Below are 26,071 nucleotides of genomic sequence, written 5' to 3' on the forward strand. Positions count from 1 at the left end.
AAAATTCTCTAGGCCAGGCTTCAACAATAAGTGAACCAAGAACTTTCAGATGCTCAAGCTGGATTTAGAAAAGGCAGGGGAACCAGAGATCAAATTGCCAACGTCCGCTGGATCATCGAAAAAGCAAGAGAGTTCCAGAATAAAAATCTACTTTACTGACTACACCAAAGGCTTTGACTGTGGATCACAACATACTGTGGAAAATTCTTAAAGAGATGGGAACTCCAGGCCACCTTACCTACCTCCTGAGAAATCTGTATGCAGGTCAAGTAGCACCAGTTATAACCAGACATGCAACAAAAGACTGGTTGCAAATTGGGAAAGGAGTAGGTCAATGCTGTATACTGTCACAAGTTTATTTAACTTACACGTAGAGTCCATCATGCGAAATGCCTGGCTGGATGAAGCAAAAAGGTAGAATCAAGATTGCCATGAGAAACATCAGTAACCTCAGATAGGCAGATGACACCACCCTTATGGCAGAAAGCGAAGAAGAACTATAGAGCCTCTTGATGAAAATAAAAGAGGAGAGTGAAAAAGCTGGCTTAAAACTCCACATTCAAAAAACTAAGATCATGGCTTCCGGTCCCATGACTTCATGGCAAATAGATGGAGAAACAATGGAAACAATGAGAGACTTTATTTTCTTGGGCTGCAAAATCACTGCAGATGGGGACTGTAGCCATGAAATTAAAAGACGCTTGCTCCTTGGAAGAAAATATATGACCAACCTAGACAGCATATTAAAAAGCAGAGATATTACCTTGCCAACAAAGGTCTGTCTAGTCAAGGCTGTAGTTTTTCCAGTGGTCATGTGTGGATGTGAGTTGGACCATAAAGACAAGCTGAGCACTGAAGAATTGATGCCTTTGAACTGTGGTGTTGGAGAAGACTCTTGAGAGTCCCTTGGACTGCAAGGAGATCTAACCAGTTAATCATAAGGAAATCAATTCTGAATATTCATTGGAAGGACTGATGCTGAAGCTCCAATACTTGGGTCACTTGATATGAAGAACTGACTCATTGGAGAAGACCCATATGCTGGGAAAGATTGAAGGCAGAAGAAGAAGGGGATGACAGAGGTTGAGATGGTTGGATGGCATCTCCAACTCGATGGACATGAGTTTGAGCAAGCTCCAGGAGTTGGTGAGAGACAGGGAAGCCCGGCGTGCTGCAGTCCATGCAATCGCAAAGGGTTAGACATGAGTGAGTGACTGAACTGACTGAGCTTATTCTTCTAATCCTGTAAATGGAAGTTAGCTATAGATGATAGATGATTAGATGTAAGTTCACATCTTTGGCATCTGTACTTCAAAAGTGATGCTGGAAACTTTTTTTTTGCAGTTTCTGTGGGCAGGAATTTGGGAACCATAGCTAGTCAGTTTTGACTTGAATTCTTTCATAAAATTGCAGTGAAATGTTGACTGGGGCATCATCACTAGAAGGTGTAACCAAGGTTGGAGAATCTATTCCAGGTTGGCTCTCTCACGTGGCTGGCAAATTGTAATTCACTGTTGAGGGAAGGTCTCAGTTGTTAGTGTGGACCTTTCACAAGTGTTAGTTGATTATTTGACAGCCTGGAGGCTGGCTTCATAGGGCAAATGATCCAAAAAGTTTTTAATAATTTTTTTATATTGAATGTGTATGTCTTTTCAGAGAACAAAAGTTCATGTCATCTACATGTGGGGATAGTTTTAGCGCTCATGTTTCAGTTCTTACTCTAATTCAGTACGGGCTTCCCTGGTGTCTGAGACGGTAAAGAATCTGCCTGCAATGCAGGAGACCTGGGTTCAATCCCTGGGTTGGGAAGATCCCCTGGAGGAGGACATGGCAACCCACTCTAGTGTTCTTGCCTGCAGAATTCCCATGGACAGAGGAGCCTGGCAGCCAACAGTCCAGGGGGTCACAAAGAGTTGGACAAGTATAAATAGAACGCAAGACATTATGTTTTAACTTAACACAATCTGTTAGACTTATTTTTTAAAACTGTTAGTTTTAATAATATTTTTATTTAACTTAGTATATCAATAAATTATTTCATTTGGAAACAATTTAACAAATTATCAACATATTAATTTTTTTACTTGTAGTGAGTTTTTGAAATCAGTGTATGTTTTACATTTCAGGGACATTTAGAACATCCACATTTCAAGTAAGCAGTAGCCATATGTAGCTAGTAGTCACTGTATTGGGCTGTTCAACTGTGGATACTCTTTGTATAATTAACTGTGTTACTTAATACCATCAAAGATAGTGAGATAGAGGTATCAGCTGCGTAATCTTTGATAATCTACTTTAACTCAGTATCATCAGTATATTTCCATATCAGCAACATACTTCTGCAATATTTTTCAGAGTGCATGGTATGGTATAGATATACCATGTTTTTCTTTTTTGCTTAGTGTTTTTAGGTATTATTACTTTTAGTGAACATGCTTATAGAAAAATCTTTTATGTCTTTATTTCTTTGTGCTAAATATCTATAAAAGCCCTTGCTATGTTAAAGGGTACAGGATTTTTAAAGCTTTGGGTGCCTTTGTCAAGTTATATTTTGTAAATATGCCAGTTTACTACTGGCAGCATATAACAGTGTATGTTTACGTCATACCTTTGTTAATACTGTGTTGATTTCCTTTGGAAATATTTTCCTCTTAGTTAAAAGTGGTATATGATTTGTGTATTTTTATTAATAGATTAAATACATAGGCATCTGCATATTGACAGTTCATTAATTTTTCATTTTCTATTGTTGTCCTGGTCTTTTGTTGGTTCAGTTCAGTTCAGTCGCTCGTTCGTGTCTGACTCTCTGTGACCCCATGGACTGTCCATCACCAATGCCTGGAGTTTACTCATACTCATATCCATTGAGTCAGTGATGCCATCCAACCATCTCATCCTCTGTTGTCCCATTCTCCTCCCGCCTTCAATCTTTCCCAGCATCAGGGTCTTTTCAAATGAGTCAGCTCTTGGCATCAAGTGGCCAAAGTATTGTAGTTTCAGCTTCAACATCAGTCCTTCCAGTGAATATTCAGGACTGATTTCCTTGCAGTCCAAGGGACTCTCAAGAGTCTTCTCCAGCACCACAGTTCAAAAGCATCAATTCTTCTGTGCTCAGCCTTCTTCACAGTCCAACGCTCACATCCATACATGACTACTGGAAAAACCATAGGTTTGACTAGATGGACCTTTGTTGGCAAAGTAGTGTCTCTGCTTTCTAATATGCTGTCTTGGTTGGTCATAACTTTCCTTCCAAGGAGCAAGCGTCTTTTAATTTCATGGCTGCGGTCCCCATCTGCAGGAGCCCCCCAAAATAAAGCGTGTCACTGTTTCCACTGTTTCCCCATCTATTTGTCATGAAGTGATGAGACCAGATGCCATGATCTTAGTTTTCTGAATGTTGAATTTTAGGTCAACTTTTTCACTTTCCTCTTTCACTTTCATCAAGAGGCTCTTTAGTTTTTCTTCACTTTCTCCCATAAGGGTGGTGTCATCTGCATATCTGAGTTTATTGATGTTTCCCCCAGCAATCTTTTGATTCCAGCTTGTGCTTCATCCAGCCCAGCATTTCCCATGATGTACTTGGCATTAAGTTAAATAAGCAGGGTGACAGTATACAGCCTTGACGTACCCCTTTCCCTATTGGGAATCAGTCCATTTGTTGTTCCATGTCCAGTTCTAACTGTTCCTTCCTAACCTGCATACAGATTTCTCAAGAGCTCAGGCGGACTGGTATTCCCATCTCTTTAAGAATTTTCCTCAGTTTGTTGTGATCCACACAGTCAAAGGCTTTGGCATAGTCAATAAAACAGAAGTAGATGTTTTTCTGGAACTCTTTTGCTTTTTCGATGATGCAACGGATGTTGGCAATTTGATCTCTGGTTCCTCTGCCTTTTCAAAAACCAGCTTGAACATCTGGAAGTTCATGGTTCACATACTGTTAAAGCTTGGCTTGGAGAATATTGAGCATTACTTTATTAGCATGTGAGATAAGTGCAATTGTGTGGTAGTTTGAACATTCTTTGGCATTAACCTTCTTTGGGATTGGAATGAAAACTGACCTTTTCCAGTCCTGTGGCCACTGCTGAGTTTTCCAAATTTGCTGACATAGTGAGTGCAACACTTGTACAGCATCACCTTTTAGGATTTGAAATAGCTCAACTGGAATTCTATCACCTCCAGTAGCTTTGTTCGTAGTAATGCTTCCGAAGGCCCACTTGACTTCACATTCCAGGATGTCTGGCTCTAGGTGGGTGATCACACCATCATGATCATCTGTGTCATGAAGATCTTTTTTGTACAGTTCTTCTGTGTATTCTTGCCATCTAAATATCTTCTGCTTCTGTTAGGTACATACAATTTCTGTCCTTCATTGTGCCCATCTTTGCAATAAATGTTCCCTTGGTATCTCTAATTTTCTTGAAGAGATCTCTAGTCCTTCCCATTCTATTGTTTTCTTCTATTTCTTTGCATTGATTGCTGAGGATGGTTTTCTTATCTCTCCTTGCTATTCTTTGGAACTCTGCATTCAGATGCTTATATCTTTCCTTTTCTCTTTTGCTTTTTGCTTCTCTCCTTTTCACAGCTATTTGTAAGGCCTCAGACAGCCATTTTGCTTTTTTGCATTTCTTTTTCTTGGGGATGGTCTTGATTCTTGTCTCCTGTACGGTGTCATAAATCTCCATCTGTAGTTCATCAGGCACTGTGTCTATCAGATCTAGTCCCTTAAATCCATTTCTCACTTCACTGTATAGTCATAAGGGATTTGATTTATATCATACCTGAATGGTCTAGTGGTTTTCCCTGATTTCATCAATTTTAGTCTGAATTTGGCAATAAAGACTTCATGATCTGAGCCACAGCCAGCTCCTGGTCTTTCTTTTGCTGACTGTATAGAGCTTCTCCATCTTTGGCTGCAAAGAAGATAATTTTTTTTTGGTGTTGACCATCTGGTGATGTCCATGTGTCAATTTTAGTATTTGTTCTTCTGTTGTGGAGTCATTTTAATTTTATTTTCTAATTGTTTCTAATTTTAAGTTCTAATTGTTGCTGGCATGTAAGAAGTCTTTTTTTGTGTGAAAGTCATTCAGTCCTGTCCGACTCTCTGCAACCTCATAGACTATATATAGTCCATGGAATTCTCCAGGGCAGAATACTGGAGTGGGTAGGCTTTCCCTTCTCCATGGGATCTTCCCAACCCAGGGATCGCACCCAGGTCTCCTGCATTGCAGGCAGATTCTTTAGCAGGTGAGCCGCAAGGGAAGCCCCTGGCCTAACCTTTTTTGTACACTGTTTCTAATGTATCTTTTTCTTTTTTAAAAATTCTTTTGAATCTGTGGAGATTGTCATCTCTCCTACCAGTAATCTTGTTTTTTTCACTTTCAATATTTGTTTTTAATTTTACTTAGTAAGTTGTAGAACAGTTAGTAATAATGAACATTCTAGTCTTGTGTGGAACACTTGCATTTTACTGTTAAATATGACAGTAATTGTTTGTTTCAGGGAAATACCATTATAAACTTTTAAGAAAATATCCTAATGGAAGGTTACTATGAAGTCTTTGCTCTAGTTGTTTTTTTATTTTTGTTTTTTTGCCTTGCCACCTGACTTGCAGGATCCCCAGAGCACGGATTAAACCTAGGCCCTGCTGTGAAATTGCTTTGTTCTGACCACTGGACTGCCAGGCAATCCCCTTTGCTCTGTTTTTCATCAGGAACTGATTGTGAACTTTCTTCCGATGTCTTTTTGGTGTATTGATAGCTTTTTTACTTTGAAAGATAGATGTATGGAATTTTATTAGCTTTTTCAGTCTTGAATTGGTAAATTAAACTGCTTGAGTTAGATATGTATAGACAATAGCTTTGGACTCAGTTTCCGCAAGTTGCGTTTAAGAATTTTGAATTTATCATTTGTATCGTGTGTGTGTGCTATGTGCTGTTGTATGTTTTAGCAGTAGGATTAATACGTTGATTTTATAAAATTAAGCTGTAATTTGTATGCTTTCACATACTCTGGAGCTGCATAAAAGAATTAAATTTTGCATTTATTGAAGACTTACTAGAAGACATATAAAGCCCAACTGGACCCAGACTAATTTTTTAATTAAAAGTAACCCTTGTAACATCTTTAAATTTTCTTTGATGAACTATACTAATTTTTTTCAGCTTTTGCCAAGAAACGGTTTGTTCAGTAAGTAAAACAGCTAAGAATTTATTTTATATTAATCATACCCAGAAACTATGCAGTGTGAAAATTAGCCGTGTTGATTTTATATCATAGCAATTTTCTTTAGGGGAAGAAAGTTGGTTAGATATTTCCTTTGGATGTTATTGATACTAGATTCAGAGAGAAGAGAGTAAACATTATTAAATGACAAAAGTATCAGTTCTTTTAAAGGATTAGTTTTCTCCCCAGCACTTTTTTTTTTTTAAATTTTGAACCTGTAGTAAAGTTATAAGAATAAAATCTTCAATGTATTAATTATTCTTGTTCTTAGGTGCATTTTATTTGGTGTTTGAATATATGGACCATGATCTGATGGGACTGTTGGAATCAGGCTTGGTTCATTTTAATGAAAATCACATAAAGTCATTTATGAGACAGCTCATGGAAGGTCTGGATTATTGTCATAAGAAGAACTTTTTGCATCGAGATATTAAATGTTCAAATATTCTTCTAAACAATAGGTATGATAAAAGTTTGACATATATTTTTAAAATGAATCTTATATATTATCTACCTTGATGAAATTTAAAAATTAGTTTTTTATTGCTTAAAATATTTTTAACATAATCAGTATTACAGTTTGGACTACATCTGAAGTTGTGTTAAATATACTTCAATTAATTAACTTCCAGTAATAGTTTGTAATGTATGTAGGATAAACTTTGTTGACTTGTTGAAATTCCATCTCCTCAATCTAAGCAATTTAATAGAATTAAAGTGGATCAAACCTCTGAAGAACTTTAGACTCTTTTTAACCTTATAGGGATTTAGGAGTCATAAAGGCCTGAGTTTGAATCCACAGAGTAGTTTGAATCTATATACTAGTATCCATAAACGATATACTAGTTAAAGTGAACTGGGGAAAACTATTTAACCCCTCCTTTTGTTGTTGTTGCTGAAGAACAACTGTCATACCTCAGTGGAGGAGAGAAAGGGAAGGAAAGACTACTGAGCATTATAAGCACCTCCCAGCTCCCAATACTTAGTTGACCTTCTTGTGTGATAGTCTTCCAAATGATATGAATGGTTCTTCTAACAATATGATTTTAGTTCTAGATTAAAAATGGATTTTAGAATCTTTCTTAATTTGGATTTTTTTAAAAAGTCATCACAGTTTTTAAGTGAACTATTTTTGAAGTGTTTATATACATGTATGTATGTACCTACATATATAGTCAAAGTTTATGTTAAATATTTTACTGGTAGCATAAGCTGAACTCTGATAATTCTATTGTAATTGCTAATGTTTGTTAAAGTGAGGCATGCCTGATCCTGATTTTAGTTAATAGGAAGTATTCTGTAGAGCACCTAGTCACTCTTAAGAATTGGAAAATTGAACATAAATTTAAAATGATATGATTTGGTTTTGTGCATTTTTGGCTGGAATTTAACAGGTAATCTGTATTATTACTAAAGTAATACAAGTTGCTTCACTTTGTTAATTTTCATTGAAGTGTACTTTTCTAAATAGGAACTGGATAATACTGAGAAACTTCTTATATTAGTACTTTTATGTGTAATAATATATATAATAATAGTACTGATATAATAGTAGCTGAAATTATTCAAAGAAAAGTACTGATTTTTTTTGCCTTATATTGTTGTGAGCTTATCTGTTTGCTTTTTCCTATAGAGCCTTGGGTACTGCAATGTAATCAAAGTTACTAAGTAGTTTTAGAAATAGAAGAGAATGTGTACCATCAATTCAGAATAAACTAATACTTTTTGTTGATTTTATCTTACTTCCATCAGAGGACAGATAAAGCTTGCAGATTTTGGACTTGCTCGATTGTATAGCTCAGAAGAAAGGTAAGAATGTTTTCAAATGAATATTGTAGACATTAGTGAACAGTTTAGAAGCTATATTAAGAATACCTTATTGATATTTTTTTAACAAAAGGGGAATTTTCTTTTCATGGTTAAATACATAAAATAATGAAGTTTTATATCATGTTGGGTTGACTATTTATAAGAATTTGTACATTAAATCAATGTAAAAATAAAAGATTTTTAATATCTCGAGGTAAATATAATTTTCTTTTAAAAGTTTCTTAAATGAGCTTAGGAATTTTTTAAAAAGAATTAATGCTTAAATTTCTAATGTGTATCTAGACATTAAGATGTTTGTAATTTTGTGTTTAATGAAAAACCTTAGTAAATGCTGTTTATGCTACATGTTTAAGCTTATTTTTTGTTTTAGTTATTATTTTGAATTTCCTTAAACATTTTTTTAACAATAGTTATATCTCTAGTTGTGTCTGTTAAATTCCTTAGAACCTTTTACTTAAACAACCTACTTCTTTGTGTGGAGTCTCTGGCTAAGGTTGGGATTTGTATCCCATTTAGCTCCAAGGGATGATGGTACTGAAATATGACTTGTCTTACAAGGATTATTCTCAGAAGAATAATACGGAATTTCAAAATAAAATATTTTTCTGAAATAGTGCAGCTTATGTAGATAAACTATGCATTTAACTGGGTTTATTATCTCCAGTTTAGCCCATTCCTTTCTTGTCAGACAGTGTTGTTTCTTTATATTGATATATGTTATATATATGTAAATTGTTTATGACAATTCTGTAATTTACTTAGTGTAATCATAATTAGATATAGTAAAGTGTCAGTTAATTTGGAATTCCTAACAATAAGTATTTATGTTCACTGAATGTTTGCCAGTTTCTACTTACTTGAAAAACAAATTCTTTTTAAAAGTACTTTTTTAGAATTAAAAATTGGTTTATATTTTAATCTTGTAGTGCCTGTGACATAACTCTGAAAATTATTTTTAGAATTTAGAGGTTTTTAAATGGTATGTTTGGGATACATTAGAGTTCTTTTTAACCTCAGACCATGGTATGGACAGGTTGTAAAAGACAGTGTTCCAGTCCCCTATATGTACTTTAGCCCTAGCTTTTCTGCCTTTATTTGTTTTACCTAATTAATATTTAAAGGAAAGGTTGTATGCTTTTGCTTGTTTGCTTCAGTTGTTCTAGAGCTTAACAGCTTCATTTCCATTTGAGAAAACAGACCCAGAAAGGATTGAGTGACTTGAAATATTCAAAAGTATTTGTTAATATCATCTAGAGTATGTAGCTTGAAGTTTCCAACTTCCACTTATTTATTCTTTCCATCATATATAATAATGCCTCTTGATAGAATTTGAAGAAAAAAAATATATAGGTTCATAAGTGTACTTAATCCAAAACTTCACTTGCATAGCTGGTTCACTGAGATTTCATAGTAGTTTTGTTATCCTTTCTTAATAAAAGTATATGTCTCATACTTTGACTATAAATCCTATTCCTCTTGTTTTCATATTAGGTTTCAGTGGAGATGGAGAACAGCTAAATTACCATTTTCCATCTGATGATTCTTTTTATGCAGATATTTGTCTACATTGGAATAAGTATGTTTCAGAAAACCTGTAGAGCCAAATTTTATGTCTGAATCCACTCTCCCACTGAATTTTTTTTTTAATGGAATGTAGGGTTTCAGTGAAGTGTCAGGGGTTTGGCGTGTTAACTGAGGCTTGGTCCTCATTGTCTTGCTGAATTGAGAATTTAAAATCCCATAACTTTGCATTTTCAGGTAATGTATACTGAAATTTTCTGCCTATTCAAATTTGCAAGTTAAAAACTTGGTGTATCATTTTGTTTTACAAGCAGATATCCTATCCTTCAGGGTTATATAGTTTTAAAAAATTACTTTTTTCAGATTCAAATAATTCTGATTTCTTTAAAATCAGTAAAGAAGTAGGCTTAACTTAATGGGATGACTTTAAACATATTATTCTAGTAAATTTTAATAATACTGAATTTCACTGCCTTTAGCAGATTCACTGTATTATCCCAAATTCTCTAGATATTTCTTGAAATACACAGCAAATGATTTTCATCCATATTTCTTTGTTATTAGAACCAGAAAGAAACCATAATATCCCGATCTAAATATTAAGATAACTTTGAAAAACTTTCTGAGTATAATTAGCTATTACAGATAGAATGAAGTATTCAAGAAATTATCCTAGGTTTTTTTTGCTTTAAAATAGAGCAAATTTCAGCTTATCACTGTAATTTGATTTGGTATGTCTTTTTTTGAGTGAGAAAAACTGGACAGAGCTACAGCTAGTGTGTAGGAATTGAACATGAAGTAGAGGGTGACCAATATGAATCTCTAATGTCCTATGTGCTACAATAGAAAAAAGGTGAACCACTGGGGGGAAAACAATTCCTTTAAAGTTGAAGAATCATTTTCTCATTTTGAACATCAGTATTAATGCTTTGCCTTATTTGGCCTTGGGGGGGAAAAAAGAACTTGAGAATGGGAGCTTTTGCCCCATTTTCTCATATCCGTTCAGTTTTTTAGTAGCTTGTTTAGGTCCAACTTTTCCCAGGACTTTCAGCCACAATGATAAACCCTCTTTCTGAGTGTTTATTTTACTAGGTCTTGGCCCCAGTGCTTTTCTAAGTAGTGGGGTTTCTTTTTCTCTTTATGTGATTGACTCATATGAAGAAAAAAATACAGTTTGTATAGAAGTTGAAATTAATTTCACTTTTAGAGAAGAAACTATAGCTTAGAACATTTACTTCTTTAATGCTAAGAACTCAAAATCCTTAGGCCTAAATTAGGAAACTTTGGCTCTAGGCCTGGCATTGCTGTTTTACCAGTTGTGGAATATTGAACAAGTCAGTTAATCTCTCTGTATTTCATTATTCTCAACTTTTAAGATAAAGGATTTCAAATATCTAAGATATTTATAGTTTATTGAAAAACATGTATTATTTCTTGGTTCTGAAAGTTAACATGAATAAAAGATTTTTAAACATTTGAAGGCAATATTGCCATCTAGAGGCTTTTCATAAGATTGCCGTTAAAGCCAAAACTAAATTTTCCCAAACCTATGTAGGGTATGAATGGGAGAGCCACCTGTTACTGCTTGTCCAGGTTCTAGATGAAATTATGTTCAGAATTAATTGCCTCCTTAGGGCTGGTCATTTTCTGTTCTTGTCTTTTCACTAGAGCTAAAGTTGTAATTATTTAAAGATACGTATCATTATTTTAAACTTTTGTGTTTTATATGCCTTAAAACATAAAACATATTCATGGTAACTGCTTGATTAATTCTGATCCTTGAATATGTTGTATTAATTATATTAAGATTAGTTGTTGGCCCTTCAAATATTATATTTTATTTTTGCCAAATAAAATATACTCATTTAGTCTTCCAGCAAGTTGTGTGATACTTCCATTTCTGAATCTCCCTTAAATCACCTTGTCTATCTAACAATATTTTGATAGCATCAGATATTTAAAATTACCTGCAATTTACCATGAAAATTATTTATAAGTCTGATGACTTTACAATTTATTATCTAATTAGCCACATTAAAGTAGAAGCTTTGAAAAATAACTGGTGGTGGTGTCACTTCCCTAGTGGACTAAAGAAATAGTGTCTGCTTTTTTTCCCCAAAAACTGTTAATGAGACTTATTTGCAGAAGATACTCAGTAGAAGTTGAAAATCAGAATATTCAATGTTGAGACCATTATTTCTGGATTTTTACAAAGTTAGTTTCTAGCCATCTGAGAGTAACAGCTTGTTAGAGTTACTGTTCTTTGTTTTCTAATTTAATGTCTGAGGGGTTTTATGTGTGTCTGTCTGCTAGGATATGGAATTTATTGCTTGGAATTTAATTGTGGGAATAAATTGTAATGAAAAAATTCTTTTTTTTATTTTTAGGATTGTTTTAAGTATTAGTTTATTCTGTAATACTAAGAACCTCACTGTATATTTTTCAATGTTGTTTCTTTTTTAGTAGGGGTGAATTTGTTTTTTTCTGTGTGTGTGTGAAAAGACTGGGTAGACATGTCAATACCACAATTTTTTTAGTCCATGAAGCAAAAAAAAATCGTCAGATGTATGGTGTCACTTCAGTTTGTGTTTTCTCTTTGTGATCTAAACAAAACCATCTTTAGGATGTTGACTGTGAGTAGCCAAACCAGTAGACCAAGTTCTAAATGTTTAGTTTTGAGGACTCTGGATTTTCATTTATTTGTCTAACTTTGGATGATCTATTTTCATTATTACCTCAGTATTTTAGCTTTCTTGGAATTTAAATGTCCTAGTTTCAAAACAGTTTCAGTGTCTTATACTTTTGTTTTTACATTTGTAAACACAGTATCCTAATCATATAATGAAATATTCTCTTGATAACACTATAAATGATTATTACATTGGGTAATTCAAGATTGGTCTTATTCACTGCTAATTCCATCTACCTTTGAGTTTTCTTTTATATTAGAGTCCTGTCTGCATACTTTCTCTGTGTTTGCTTTTTCCTCATTAAGCACTAAGATAAAACTGAGGCATGACACAATTTTGTGAAAGTTTTGTGTAAATTATCATAAGTTTTTCTTTGACTTTAATAAAAAGTCATTTTTGTTGTCTCTGGTCAGTATTAACTTTATTTATTTTTTTTTTAATTTTATTTTATTTTTAAACTTTACAATATTGTATTAGTTTTGCCAAATATTGAAATGAATCCGCCACAGGTATACCCGCGTTCCCCATCCTGAACCCTCCTCCCTCCTCCCTCCCCTACCCATTGAAACATGTATAATATCATGTATGAAACGAGTCGCCAGTCCAGGTTTGATGCACGGATGCTTGGGGCTGGTGCACTGGGACGACCCAGAGGGAGGGAGAGTATTAACTTTAAAAATATATTTAAAAACTTACTTCAATGTTTATTAAAACATTTAAAACATAATTAAAACATCCCTGTCTTTTTTAAAGTTCTTTTGCCAGTTCTCTTCTCTCCCTGGCTCTGTCTCCTAGTTCTAGAAATAAGCATTTGCTCAGCCTTCTCAGGGAAATGATAGTCAAGTGTAGTCAGAGCAAGAACCAAGTAATTTTATAGGTCTCATGTGGATATTCTCCTGGAGACAGCAGTGGGTATTGAAGGTGTAAACATCAGCATTTTATTTTATATTATCACTTTGGCTGTACTTTGGAAAGTAAATTGACCTTGTAAGCCTGTAAGCAAGGGCAATCAGTTATAAAGCTATTGAATAAACCTCGGTAGGATAATCATAGCTAAACTAGGCAATGGGCATAGCTGTTGTAAAGATGGAGATGAATTTCATCATAAGATACAGAATTGTTAGAATTTGATGGTTGACATGTTGGTAGACATATTCCTGCCTTTACCCCTATGGTAAGATTTCTGCTTAAGGAACTGAATAAATGACTTATTAATTAGGGTAAACTAAATTTATAACAAAGAGAACCTCAGAATTCAGTGGCTTAAAGAATAAAAAGTTTGTATTTCTCACTCAATAATCTGGAATAGTTGTTACTTTACCTTGATGCAAAATTGAGAATAATTTACCATATTATTAGAGGAAATGTTGACTCTGCTTCACACAGTCATTTAAGGATCCAGATTGGAAGATTTGCTGTCTTTCTTCACATGCCTTCCAAGTCGGTCACCATGTCTGTCAGCTTGAAGCTAGAAAAGAGAAAGGAGTGGTGTTGTGAGCCAAGCTAGAAATGGTACCTGTGTTCACTTTCCTTTGGCAAGAACTTGGGCACAAGGCCATACTTAACTGCAGTGAGGATGAGAGATGTAGTGTAGGTGGGCGGCTCCCGTCAAAGAAAGGAAGAACAGATTTTAGGAAACAGCTTTGTAGTCTCTGCCATAAACTGTGATGCTGTTTGCTGAGACAGGAAATGGGAAGCAGGTTTACAAGATAATAAATTTCCTTTTATGTTAAGACATAGGTATTTATAGGACTTCTAAATTTGCATGTGTTATAATGTGCAAGTGATCCTAAGATGACAGCAATTGGAAAAAAAATTACTTATATTTTTCTGTAGCAATCTTATGATACAGAAATTTATTTTTCTAAGAAAATATCAAAAGGAGGAAAGTGGGATAAAATTAGAAGGGAATGGGAAAAGGGCATGAAGAAAAGATTGTGTTTATTGTTATATATTGATAGTTATGGCATAAGTCAGTTGATTAAGAATATTAATAAGTACTTACTATATGCCAAACACTGACCCAGGTAATACCTGTTGGCTGCGTATTAAGAGATATAAAAGATTGACCAAGTCCCTGGTCTCATTTACACGATCATGAAAGAAGGTAGACCACGAACCTATTGGGTAGAAGAAAGAATTTAAAGTACTAAATACTAAAAAGCAAATAAAATAGTTTCTGAAGGGTCATTGTGAGCATGGCGGGTGGCGGTGGGTGGGGGGTGCTAGGGTAATTTTAGCTAAAATAGTAGGATAGAAGTCTTTGTGAAGTAAAAATGAGCTAAGACCAGAGGGATGAGAAGAGAATAACGTAATGAAGATCTAGGCAGATAACATTCCAAATAGAAGGAACTCAGCACCTGCAAGGCCTGGAAACAGACTTGCAAAGTTAAGGGGCCAAGATGTTTCCCAGTGTAACAGGTACTCCAGGTTACAGTCTTATCACTGGAGATAAAGTTTAAATTTTATTTAATTACCGTGGAAAATCACTGGACAGTTTAAGCAGCTGACTGATATGACCTGGTTTTATGCTTAAAAACCATAAAAATGGGGGAAGAAGGCTAGAAATGGAGGCAGGGAAACTAGTTAAGAGACTGTTGTAGGAGTACCAGAGAAAAGATAATAGTGGCTCATACTCAAAGTGAGCAGTGACTGAGATTTCCTTGAAATTGTGGGAAATGGTTGGATTTAGGATCTATTCGGTTGTAGAGTTGACAGAGTTGTTGATACATTAGATATGAGATTTGACGGAAAAGAGAATCAAAGAGGACTCCTGGGTTTTTGACTTTAGAAGCAGGGTTAGTATTAGAAATAGGTCCCAGATTTCTTTTGTAATTTTGGTAAGTGTTTATGTAGTAGATTCTGAAGGATACATGACATTTGGTCATACAGTGAATTTACTTAGCTGAACTCTTTCCATGTTTTCCTCATATAAGTTATGCTCTAAAAGAATTAAGTGTAGACTTTATTGTTGGAAAAGTGAAGTATTTTAGAGCTTATTTAGTTATTTCCCTTTATGCGATTTCTTTTTTCATTTTTTAAGAGTATCTTTAACAAAGTTATCAACTATGGTTTGTGAAATTTACTTGGATTATCCAGGATCTCTAAACACATCAAGGGCCTAAAATCTTGCTCTGATCATCTGCCTTAGCTTTTACCTGTTTAGACCAGACAGAAGACCGAGCTGCCTGCCAGCCTGGGGATACACCGTTAGAGCAGTACTTGGCTCTGTTAGAAGTACAGTGACGCTTGTGGGGCAGTAGGGTCGGGAAGACCATAACCACATCAAAAGGCCCCTGAGGTCCCCAGTCTTAAGGGCAGTGTTGGAATCTACTACTGATAACCTTTGATCTCTGTTCTGTTGATACTTAATTGAATGTAAAGAGAAATGCGGATGGTACTTTGTTTTATAAAATGTATACATCAGTTTCAATATTTACTTCATGAAGAAAGAATTTTCACAATATAGATTATACTAGTGTTTTAAAATTGAACTTTCTATGTCAGATATTACAGTTAAATGTTTCCAGTATTTACATAGTTGTAATTTTTCTTTTGACAGCAACTAAATATTTGGATATATTTGGAAAAGCTGCTAATTAGTATACATTAAATTCTTTTGCTATGTACCTGGAAGTATATTCCACTAGTCTCTGTTAATCATTTTTGAGTATGTAAATATTTTTCAAGTGAAAATAAATATTTTCACTTCTGATTTTGATGAGTTAATAAAAAAGTGAACTACTCTAATTTTAACTGCTAAAGATGACTGTTTCTGAATGTTGCCTAGAACTTGTTATATAGTATTGTTAAAAAGCAAAATTCAACTGAGTAAATTTGAAGATCTAGTTGGCTTATTAAGCACTTGATGAATCAGGCAGCATCCCATCTAGCAAGTAGAAAGGAGCTCCAAAGATCTATACAAAATGGAAGATTTTTAAAGGCAGAGGGGGTAGGGACAAGGAAGTTATACTAGCAGAAAGCAGATTGGTTGTAGCAAGGTTGTTTTCCTTTAAGGGATGGTGGGGTTGTCTATGTGACAGATTACCTCACTAGTGCTGACCAGGAAATTCCAGACTGATTGATTAAGATGAAGTTTCTGGGATGGCTTGAACCTGCAATTAGGTTAGATATTAAGTCTTGGTTTGCTGGTGTGGGGTTTACACAAGTAACAGACCCATTTTGGATCTATTGTTTCTTTTTAAACTATGTAAAATAATCTTTCATTTAAATATGAACTTTACTAACCTTAATTTGTATAATCTTTCCACATATTTCACCCTTTTATTTTTTTAAATATAAAAACATTTCTAAACATGAAAAGATTAAAGGTTAACTATTTACTTGGCCATTTTAATTAAACATTTTTCTTGAGACTAGTTGTACCTTAATAACAAGACCACAGGTTTCATATGCTCACAGACCCTTGAAATGTTTTAGAAAACTACTTATCATATTTTTCTAATACTTTGCCTCCCCTCTGCCACCAGCTAATTCTTGTATGTCACCTAAAGTTGGGGCCATATACATTAAAAGGTCTTCCCTATGTCCAGCACCGTTCTGGGCTTAGTTTGTGGGGTTCATAATAAAGAATGCTCTCTGAGGCCTTTCGACTTTCTTGGAACATAGAGAAAACAAAATAGTTCAATACAATGGTAAGTATGGTGTAAGTTTAAGAATATGAAAATGAATCTCTCTTTAAGAATAAGTCTCTTGTTAAAACGAGATTAGACCTTATGGAGACGGATCTTTCACTGTGTTTTAAAGGAGGTATAGGTTTGAGTGCGAGTAAAATGGGAAGGCACTTCAAATTTAAAAGGAGGTAGGACATCAAGAGGTGAACATATTTTTAAATGGTTAAATCCAGCTTAATTAGAATATCTAGAGTTTAAGAGACTTCCTTATTATACGAAGTGATGCTAGTAAAAACAAGCAAAAATCACTAAGGAAGATAATTTAGTAATGTTAGAAAAATCTAATGCTTGTTGGCTGTTGAAAACAGACTATCTTCTCTGTTTTCACAAGGTCAAGTATTCTGTTTTCCTGGCTTTATAGTCCTAACTGTGGTAATGCTGTGATGTCTAGATCAATGCCTTATAGTATAAATGTTTAAATTATTTGGAGAAATTTGGCTGTGTGGAAGCAGGCTGCTTGGAACTTCAGACCTACAAGATGGCAAGAGGGAATTGCTTTGTAAATTATATGCTCCTTTTTATCCTTTCCCAAACTGGTCCAAGTTTAAGCCAACCTCAGGTGGCCTGGCTTGGAATACAGCCGTTCTGGGGAATTTCCTGATATAGCTTTTGTGTTCTTGTGATTTGGAGGCTATCTGGAAAGAAAGAGAAGTTTAGAATTGATCTAAAGATGTATATGATATATGTGTATGTGTATGAAGACACATATATATGTGTTCATTGTTAGAAGATGATAAAGTCTCTCACCTATTGCCAGTGGTTCTTTACAGAATAAACCTGATTTGGAGAGAGAACACAGCCCCGCCTATCAACAGAAAATTGGATTAAATATTTACTGAGTATGGTCCCAGGCATCAGAACAAGACTCAGTTTCCCCTGCAGTCAGTCTCTCCCATCAGGAAGCTTCCATAAGCCTCTTATCCTTATCCATCAGAGGGCAGACAATGAAAATCAAAATCACAGAAAACTGACCAAACTGATCTTATGGACCATAGCCTTGTCTAACTCAATGAAACTATGTGCCATGCTGTGTAGGGCCACCCAAGACGGATGGGTCATAGCAAGAGACTTCTCACAAAATGTGGTTCACTGGTGAAGGCAATAGCAAACCACTTCAGTATTCTTGCCTTGAGAACCCCATGAACAGTATGAAAAGGCAAAAAGATATTACACTGAAAGATGAAGAGCCCCAGGTCAGTAGGTGCCCAGTAAGCTACGGGAGAAGAGTAGAGAAATGACTCTAGAAAGAATGAAGAAGTAGAGCCAAAGCAAAAACAACACCCATTTGTGGATGTGACTGGTGATGGAAGTAAAGTCCGATGCTGTAAAGAGCAATATTGCATAGGAACCCTGGAACATTAGGTCCATGAATCAAGGTAAATTGGGAAGTGGTCAAACAGGAGATGGCAAGAGTGAACATCTACATTTTAGGAATCATGAACTAAAATGGACTGGAGTGGGCAAATTTAATTCAGATAACCATTATATCTACTACTGTGGTCAAGCATCCCTTAGAATAAATGGAGTAGCCCTCATAGTCAACAAGAGTCTGAAATGCAGTACTTGGGTGCAGTCTCAAAAATGACAGAATGATGTCTCTTCATTTCCAAAGCAAGCCATTCAGTGTCACAGTAATCCAAGTGTATGCTCCAACCACTAATGCCGAATAAGCTGAAGTTGAACAGTTTTTGAAGACCTACAAGACCTTCTAGAACTAACACCCAAAAAAGATGTTTTTTTCATCATAGGGGACTGGAATGCAAAAGTAGGAAGTCAAGAGATACCTGGAGTTAACAGGCAGGTTTAGCCTTGGAGTACAAAATGAAACAGAGCAAAGGCTAACAGAGTTTTGCCAAGAGAACACACTGGTCATAGGAGAACACCCCTTACCAACAATACAAGAGACGACTCTACACATGGACATCAGCAGATTGTCAATACTGAAATCAGATTGATTATATTCTTTGCAGCTGAAGATGGAGAAGCTCTGTACAGTCAGCAAAAACAAGACGAGGAGCTGACTGTAGCTGAGATCATGAACTCCTTATTGCCAAATTCATACATAAATTGAAGAAAGTAGGGAAAACCATTAGACCATTCAGGTATAATCTAAATCAAATCCCTTACCATTATACAGTGGAAGTGACAGATAGATTCAAGGGATTAGATTTGATAGACAGAGAGCCTGAAGAACTGGAGGTTCATGACATTGTACAGGAGAACAGTGATCAAGATCATCCCCCCAAAAAAGAAATGCAAAATGGCAAAACGGTTGTCTGAAGAGGCCTTACAAATAGCTGTGAAAAGAAGAGATGCTAAAGGCAAAAGAGAAAAGGAAAGATATACCCATCTGAATGCAGAGTTCCAAAGAATAGCAAGGACAGATAAGAAAGCCTTCCTCAGTGATCAGTGCAAAGAAATAAAGGAAAACAATAGAATGGGAAAGACTAGATATCTCTTCAAGAAAATTAGAGATCCCAAGGGAACATTTCTTGCAAAGATGAGCACAGTAGAGGACAGAAATTGTATGGACCTAACAGAAGCAGAAGAGATTAAGAACAGGTGGCAGGAATACACAGAAATGACCCAGATAACCACGATGGTGTGATCACTCACCTAGAACCAGATATCCTGGAATGTGAAGTCAAGTGGGCCTTAGGAAGCATCACTACGAACAAAGCTAGTGGGGGTGATGGAATTCCAGTTGAGCTATTTCAAATACTAAAAGATGATGCCATGAAAGTGCTGCACTCAATATGCCAGCAAATTTGGAAAACTCAGCAGTGGCTGCAGGACTGGAAAAGGTCAGTTTTCATTCCAATCCCAAAGAAGGGCAGTGCCAAAGAATGTTCAAACTACTGCACAATGACGCTCATTTCACACACTAGTGAAGTAATGCTCAAAATTCTCCAAGCCAGGCTTCAACAGTACATGAACCGTAACTTCCAGATGTTCAAACTGGATTTAGAAAAGGCAGAGGAACCAGAGATCAAATTGCCAATATCCATTGGATCATAGAAAAAGCAAGAGAGTTCCAGAAAAACATCTACTACTGCTTTATTTGACTATGCCAAAGCCTTTGACTGTGTGGATCCAACAAACTATGGAAAATTCTTAAAGAGGTGGGAATACCAGACCACCTGACCTACCTCCTGAGAAATCTGTATGCAGGTCAAGAAGCACCAGTTAGAACCGGACATGGAACAACAGACTGGTTGTGAACTGAGAAAGAATTACATCAAGGATGTATATGTCCCCTGTTTTATTTAAATTATATGCAGAGTACATCATGTGAAATGCTGGCCTGGATGAAGCAACAAGCTGGAATCAAGATTGCTGGGAGAAATATCAATAACCTCAGATACGTAGATGACACTGCTCTTATGGCAGAAAGCGAAGATGAACTAAAGAGCCTCTTGATGAAAGCGAAAGAGTGAAAAAGTTGGCTTTAAACTCCATATTCAAAAAACTAAGATCATGGTATCTGGTGCCATCACTTCATGGCAAATAGATGGGGAAACAATGGATGCAGTGAGAGACTTTGTTTTCTTGGGCTCCAAAATCACTGCAGATGGTGACTGCAGCCATGAAATTTTAAAAGACACTTGTTCCTTGGTAGAAAATCTGAGAAACCTAGACAGCATATTATAAATGCTTTGCCAATAATGGTCCACCCAGTCAAAGCTATGGTTTTTCTAGTAGTCATGTATGGATGTATGAGTTGGATCATAAACAAAGCTGAGTGCTGAAGAATTGATGCTTTTGAATTGTGGTGTTGGAGAATGGCTCTTGAGAGTCACTTGGACTGCAAGGAGATCCAACCAGTCTATCCTAAAGGAAATCAGTCCTGAATATTCATTGCAAGGACTGATGCCGAAGCTGAAACTCCAGTACTCTGGCCACTTGATGTAAAGTACTGACTTATTGGAAAAGACCCTGATGCTGGGAAAGATTGAAGGCAGGAGGAGAAGGGGACGACAGAGGATGAAATGGTTGGATGGCATCACCGACTCAATGGACATGGGTTTGAGCAAACTCCAGGAGTTGGTGATGGACAGGGAAGCTTGGTGTGCTGTAGTCGGTGTGATCATAAAGAGTTGGACACGACTGACCGACTGAACTGAACTCAACTACAGTTTACCTGTCTGTACTTTCTATTCACATACCAAAATGGGTTAAAATAAATAAAATATTGTCAATGGAAAGTATGCCCAGTTGAAAACTTTTGTTAGGTGGTTACAGTTTGAACTGTATCTTGCCACACATTAGTAATTTGCCAGATTTGATGAAGATCAATCTGCCAACAGTTATGTTGATATATAGATCTTTCTTTGACCATATTACAGTTAAAACAAGGTGCCTTTTTTTTTTAATACTTGACTGAATTTTTCAGTTAATTACATTGCTTTTGGATCTATTTTATGATCCTATGTTAGATGTCATAGCATGTATGCAGGCAGATGAAAATGGTTTTAGTTAGGATTGTAGGATGGTTTTGATTGGCCAAATAATATTTCTTAAGAGAATTTCAGGGGCTTCCCTGGTGGTCCAGTGGTAAAGAATCCACCTGTTAATGTAGGAATTGCAGGCTCGATCCTTGGGAAGAGACTGAGAAGATTCCCTGGAGAAGGAAATGGCAACTCCAGTATTCTTGCTTGGAGAATTCCATGGACAGAGGAGCCTGGCCGTCTCCAGTCCATGGGGTTGCAAGAGCTGGACACAACTTAATGAGTAAACAGCAGCACCAACAAAGAGAATTTCTCTTATTCTAACACATATTAAGTCTAAAGAGTGCTTTCTCTGTTTTTTAGTCGGCCATATACAAACAAAGTCATCACTTTGTGGTACCGTCCACCTGAACTGCTGCTGGGAGAAGAAAGGTATACACCAGCTATCGATGTGTGGAGCTGTGGGTAAGATAGATTTCCTGAATAATTAATTTGAAACTTTTGATAATTAAGTGAAATCATACCTTTTGATAATCATGGTTGTTTTTTCCTGTTAGATGTATCCTTGGTGAACTCTTCACTAAAAAACCTATATTTCAAGCAAATCAGGAGCTTGCACAACTAGAATTAATAAGGTAAGCTTGTGATTGTAATATCTGTAGGAAATTAAAAAATTTTCAGGCTTATGTTTCTAGGCAAACATCACGTTTCTATTTAAAGATAAGTGAGTGCTGAAAGGAGGAGAGACTATGTTACAGGCACTCTGATGATTGTTCTAGTAAAATTAAGGATCTTAAAGTCCATAAATGTTTTGTGATTAAATTAACATGTTCGAGGCCCTAAAAATAAGACTGGGAAGGAGGAGTAAATATGAAGGAGGAGAGAATGAATGGTAGATTCTGTTTTTCAGAGTGTGGCATATGGAAGAGTTAATGTTTGGGGATATTAGAAAGAAATACTCTTTTATATACGTATATGCATACATGTTTATATGTATCTGTATATGTATGCACACACTGAAATACATTCATGTACTCACTAGCATATGTCTTCATTATTTGAAGCCTATTGTAGGACCTTGGTCATAGGGTAGTCATCTTTCTCTTCATCTAATATTTTAAATAAATTAAAAAAAAAACAGCTTTGGTTTTCTTATTTATAGTAATATTAATTCGCAACTTGTAAGATTTGGATGAGTGTTTGAAAATATGGCTGAGAATTTTTAGGAAAGATTAGTATGAGACACAAAAATACCCATATACTATCAGTTTTCCCTTTAGCAGACTTAGTGGACTCATTAGTGCTCTCCATTCCATCTGTAAATACTACTAGCTTGATAACATAGCGCACTGAATATTTGCAGTTAGTAGCTTAACACTCTCTTCTTAAGACTATGTATTTATTCCAGCAGTTGAAGAGTACAATGATCAAGAGGGAGTTGTTTCCAGTTTTGTATACAAATATTCTATTATTGTACATATGTTGTTCAATTATGGACAGATGTGCTTTGCAAAGACTTAACAACATTGCTATTAAATTATTTAGGTATGTGCAGGGTACTGTAAGAAAGAAAAGTCTTACAAATTTAGAATAATTCAATAATCAGATGGCTTAGAATTCTTGATGATATGTTATGGCTGTGGTTTGTGCAAGAAAGCTAATGTAGAACCCCATTCAGTGAATCCTTTCTTAAAAGAGAAGGCCATGGCTCTGTGTCAGAACATTGGGAAATATACATTTATATGTTTTTAGTTAAAATAAAATCTTTAAATCATGTATCTGTGTACCTTTCTTTTTCTTTTGGTAGTGATTTCTTCTAACCCATTTTTTTCTATTAGCCAAATATTGTTCCTAATTGGATTGCATACTAGGCTTCTATCAATGATGTTGCTATTTATTTAGTTTATACATGATGCAAATATTGTTCTAAGAATTCACCTGAATTACTTCAGTTGTGTCTTGTCTTTATAATTAAGAAAACTGAACTTTATAGAGGTGAAGAATTTGTTCAAAGTCATACAACTAAACTAGCAAGTGGCAAAATTGAGATTTGAATCTAAGTAGTTTTGTCTTAGAAGCTATTCATTCTCTATACTATGTGGGAAATAAAACTTCCTGGAGCTTTTAGTTACTATGACACAAACACCAAAAATTAATGAAGAAAGTCTGAGTAATTTCTACAGGACATTAATATAAAAATTCTAAAAGAACTGATTAGCCTGTGGTATCTAATGTTTTATTAAAAATTACAGAGTCAAGTAGGGTCATCCTAAAAATACAAGAATGTTTTATCTTTAGGTATTCCTTTATTATAATTCATCATTTTAACAGACAAAAAATAGTGTGTTTATCTTAATAGCTGTTGAATAGACATTTGCTGAAATTATAAACTCCTAATTAAGTATAGAGGCATATTTCTTTACTGTGATAAAAGTATGTATCACAAATTGAATAAATCATGTTTAGTGGTAAAATACTAGAAGCAAAGATAAGATTTAGAAAAAGTTAACTTGTGGTATTATTATTTTAAGAGTGTTTTAGAGGCACTGATAAGTTAACTGGTAGTATTAGAAAAGTGAACTCAGTAGAGGTATATATACTAATACATATATTCTGAAAGAAATAGCTTAAAAGAAATAGCTTTTAAAGATTATTTACAAATATTAACCAGTTTCACCTACAATGTTAAAGAAGATTTGAGTAAGTGTTGGAGAGGGATATCTTATTTTTGGCTAGGAAGCTTTCCTTTTTTTTTTTTTAAGATGGCGGTTCATCCTCTAGTAGTCATTATAGTCCTAATGAGAATTTCAGAGGATGTTTTTTGAATACTGATTGATTTTATCTGGAGGGATGAACCTGAAAGTAACCAGGAAAATTTTTTTAAAAAGAGGGACAATTTGGCATATCATATGTTAAAACCAAATTTTAGTAACTAAAAGTATTTTGTGCTGGCACAAGATACCATAGATGAATCAGTGGAATTATATGGTAAATTCAGAAGTAAAGAAAGTTCATATGGACCTTAAAATATAATACAGAGGACATTTCAAATCAAGGAGTTAATTCAACAGTATTTATTGAGTGCTGATTATGTACCAGTTACTAGGTACTGAGGATACAGCAGAGGTGGGGATTGTATCTCCAGTGCCTAGTAACTGGCACACATCCTTTTCTGCTTTCTTGTTGGGGGAGACAGAAAGAAAACAAAGAATAAAATGTATCAGGTGGTGATAAGTGTAAGGGGGTAGAAAGCAATAGAAGGTAGTGTATATGGTACCAGAGAAAATTTCATGAGGTATCATTTGAGTAGAGATCTGAGTCAACAGAAAAGTCATGATCTTCAGACACGAGTGTGTTTGGATTATCTTGTGAACATGTTAGGTCAATTAATGGGAAACAGAAAGTTCATTCCGTTAGTGGCATACTTTACAGTTATTAAAAAGGAGGTAGTAGATCTGGAGATCCTGACATGGAGATGCAACATTGTCACATGAGAAGATAAATTTTACAGAAACTGTGATTGGTTTGATCCCATATACAGGAGACAAATTAAACATATCAGAAGAGTCTGGATCTGTTAATCTGAACATGGGCTTGTGAGGGGGTTAGGGAGGGGACTATTTTCTACTTTATGTATTTCAAAATGTCTTTAGGTTTTGGTAAGATATCAAATATTTATATTATGAAAAAGAATGCTTCAAGTTTGATTTTATAGCATTAATTATTTTTAAAACATGAAGAAAAGGGGGCATTTCTGGTAAAAGAGACATGTCTCCTTGATTTGAAGAAGGCAGCAGAATATATTGAAAGGGGTGGGCTTTGGAATGATGCAATCCTTGGTGCTAATGCCATCTCAGCTACTTCCTGCTCTTGTGACTTAGGGTAAGTTCCATAATCTGTAAGTTTCTTTCTTCACAAGTAAAACAGGACAAATATGCTTAGGATTATAAAAATTAAATAAATGTAAGTTTGCTAATACATACTCGTCCCCTTATCTTACTTGCAGTAATGTTGGAATGTTTCCCCAGTCTGAAGCCTCAGGAATGATGAGTTCTGGGGTCTGCATTGAACAAATACATATAAATGTATTAAGGATAGTAATACTAATCAGAATCTGTCTTAAAAAGCTTTACACTGTAGTGGTCAAGTTATTTGTACTTCACCTGATTCCAGAAAATGTTTTAGGCAGATTACAAAAATTCTGTGATAAGTGGCTTGAATTGAAAAGTAATGGCAAAGAGAGTGAAAAACATAGGTGGGGACAAAAAAGGGATAAACGAGGGCAAAAATGTTTCTACATGAGAGTCACACTTTTAACTCTTAGGTGTTCTGGCAGCCAGTGAAAGAACCTTATATCACACAATGTATATTGCTTAGGGAATAAAAAACTAATCATGGAAGAAAGTAGATTTGGAATGAAAAGGATCTACCCTCTCTCCTGCCCTACACATACACAAAGCCTCAGGTCACACAGGTAAAATTTTTAAAACTTTAAAGGCATAGGCTTTGGTTGTTCCAGAATATTGGAAATGAGGGAACATTTGCATATTTTAAAAAGTGAAGCATGTGTACTTTTATAAATCAGTAGCATAAAGAATTCTGTAGACTTGTACTTCTTAATCTTTTTGGTCTCAGAACTTCTTTACACTGTTAGACATTGTGAAAA

The 26,071-nt window shown here is 35.1% G+C and overlaps 2 protein-coding genes across 9 annotated transcripts in view; one reads left to right on the forward strand and one right to left on the reverse strand.

Annotated features, from left to right (window-relative positions):
• Positions 1 to 26,071, forward strand: part of CDK13 (cyclin dependent kinase 13) — a 125,555-nt gene that overhangs the window by 78,641 nt on the left and 20,843 nt on the right. For 6 of the 7 annotated variants that reach the window (XR_015162291.1, XR_015162292.1, XM_086395992.1 and 3 more), the window contains exons 6-9: positions 6,494 to 6,683; positions 7,975 to 8,031; positions 21,769 to 21,870; positions 21,963 to 22,040. Coding sequence is in view for 5 of the 7 variants with exons in the window: in XM_086395992.1 (XP_086252118.1) it covers positions 6,494 to 6,683; positions 7,975 to 8,031; positions 21,769 to 21,870; positions 21,963 to 22,040 (427 nt within the window). In the remaining 2 variants the exon portion in view is untranslated. Of the gene's footprint in view, positions 1 to 6,493; positions 6,684 to 7,974; positions 8,032 to 9,543; positions 12,668 to 21,768; positions 21,871 to 21,962; positions 22,041 to 26,071 lie in introns of those variants that run through there. The other variant, XM_086395994.1, reaches the window with a different exon arrangement.
• MPLKIP (M-phase specific PLK1 interacting protein) overlaps positions 1 to 26,071 on the reverse strand; it is an 80,549-nt gene that overhangs the window by 12,691 nt on the left and 41,787 nt on the right. The window contains exon 2 of one of the 2 annotated variants that reach the window (XR_015162298.1): positions 13,585 to 13,731. Coding sequence is in view for 1 of the 2 variants with exons in the window: in XM_086396026.1 (XP_086252152.1) it covers positions 13,654 to 13,731 (78 nt within the window). In the remaining variant the exon portion in view is untranslated. The remainder of the gene's footprint in view (positions 1 to 13,584; positions 13,732 to 26,071) is intronic. The other variant, XM_086396026.1, reaches the window with a different exon arrangement.

Source organism: Bos grunniens, chromosome 4 (assembly GCF_055505025.1).
Source record: "Bos grunniens cultivar Pamir isolate PY7600 chromosome 4, Bosgru_T2T1.0, whole genome shotgun sequence".
In the NCBI taxonomy this organism is placed as follows: Eukaryota; Metazoa; Chordata; class Mammalia; order Artiodactyla; family Bovidae; genus Bos; species Bos grunniens.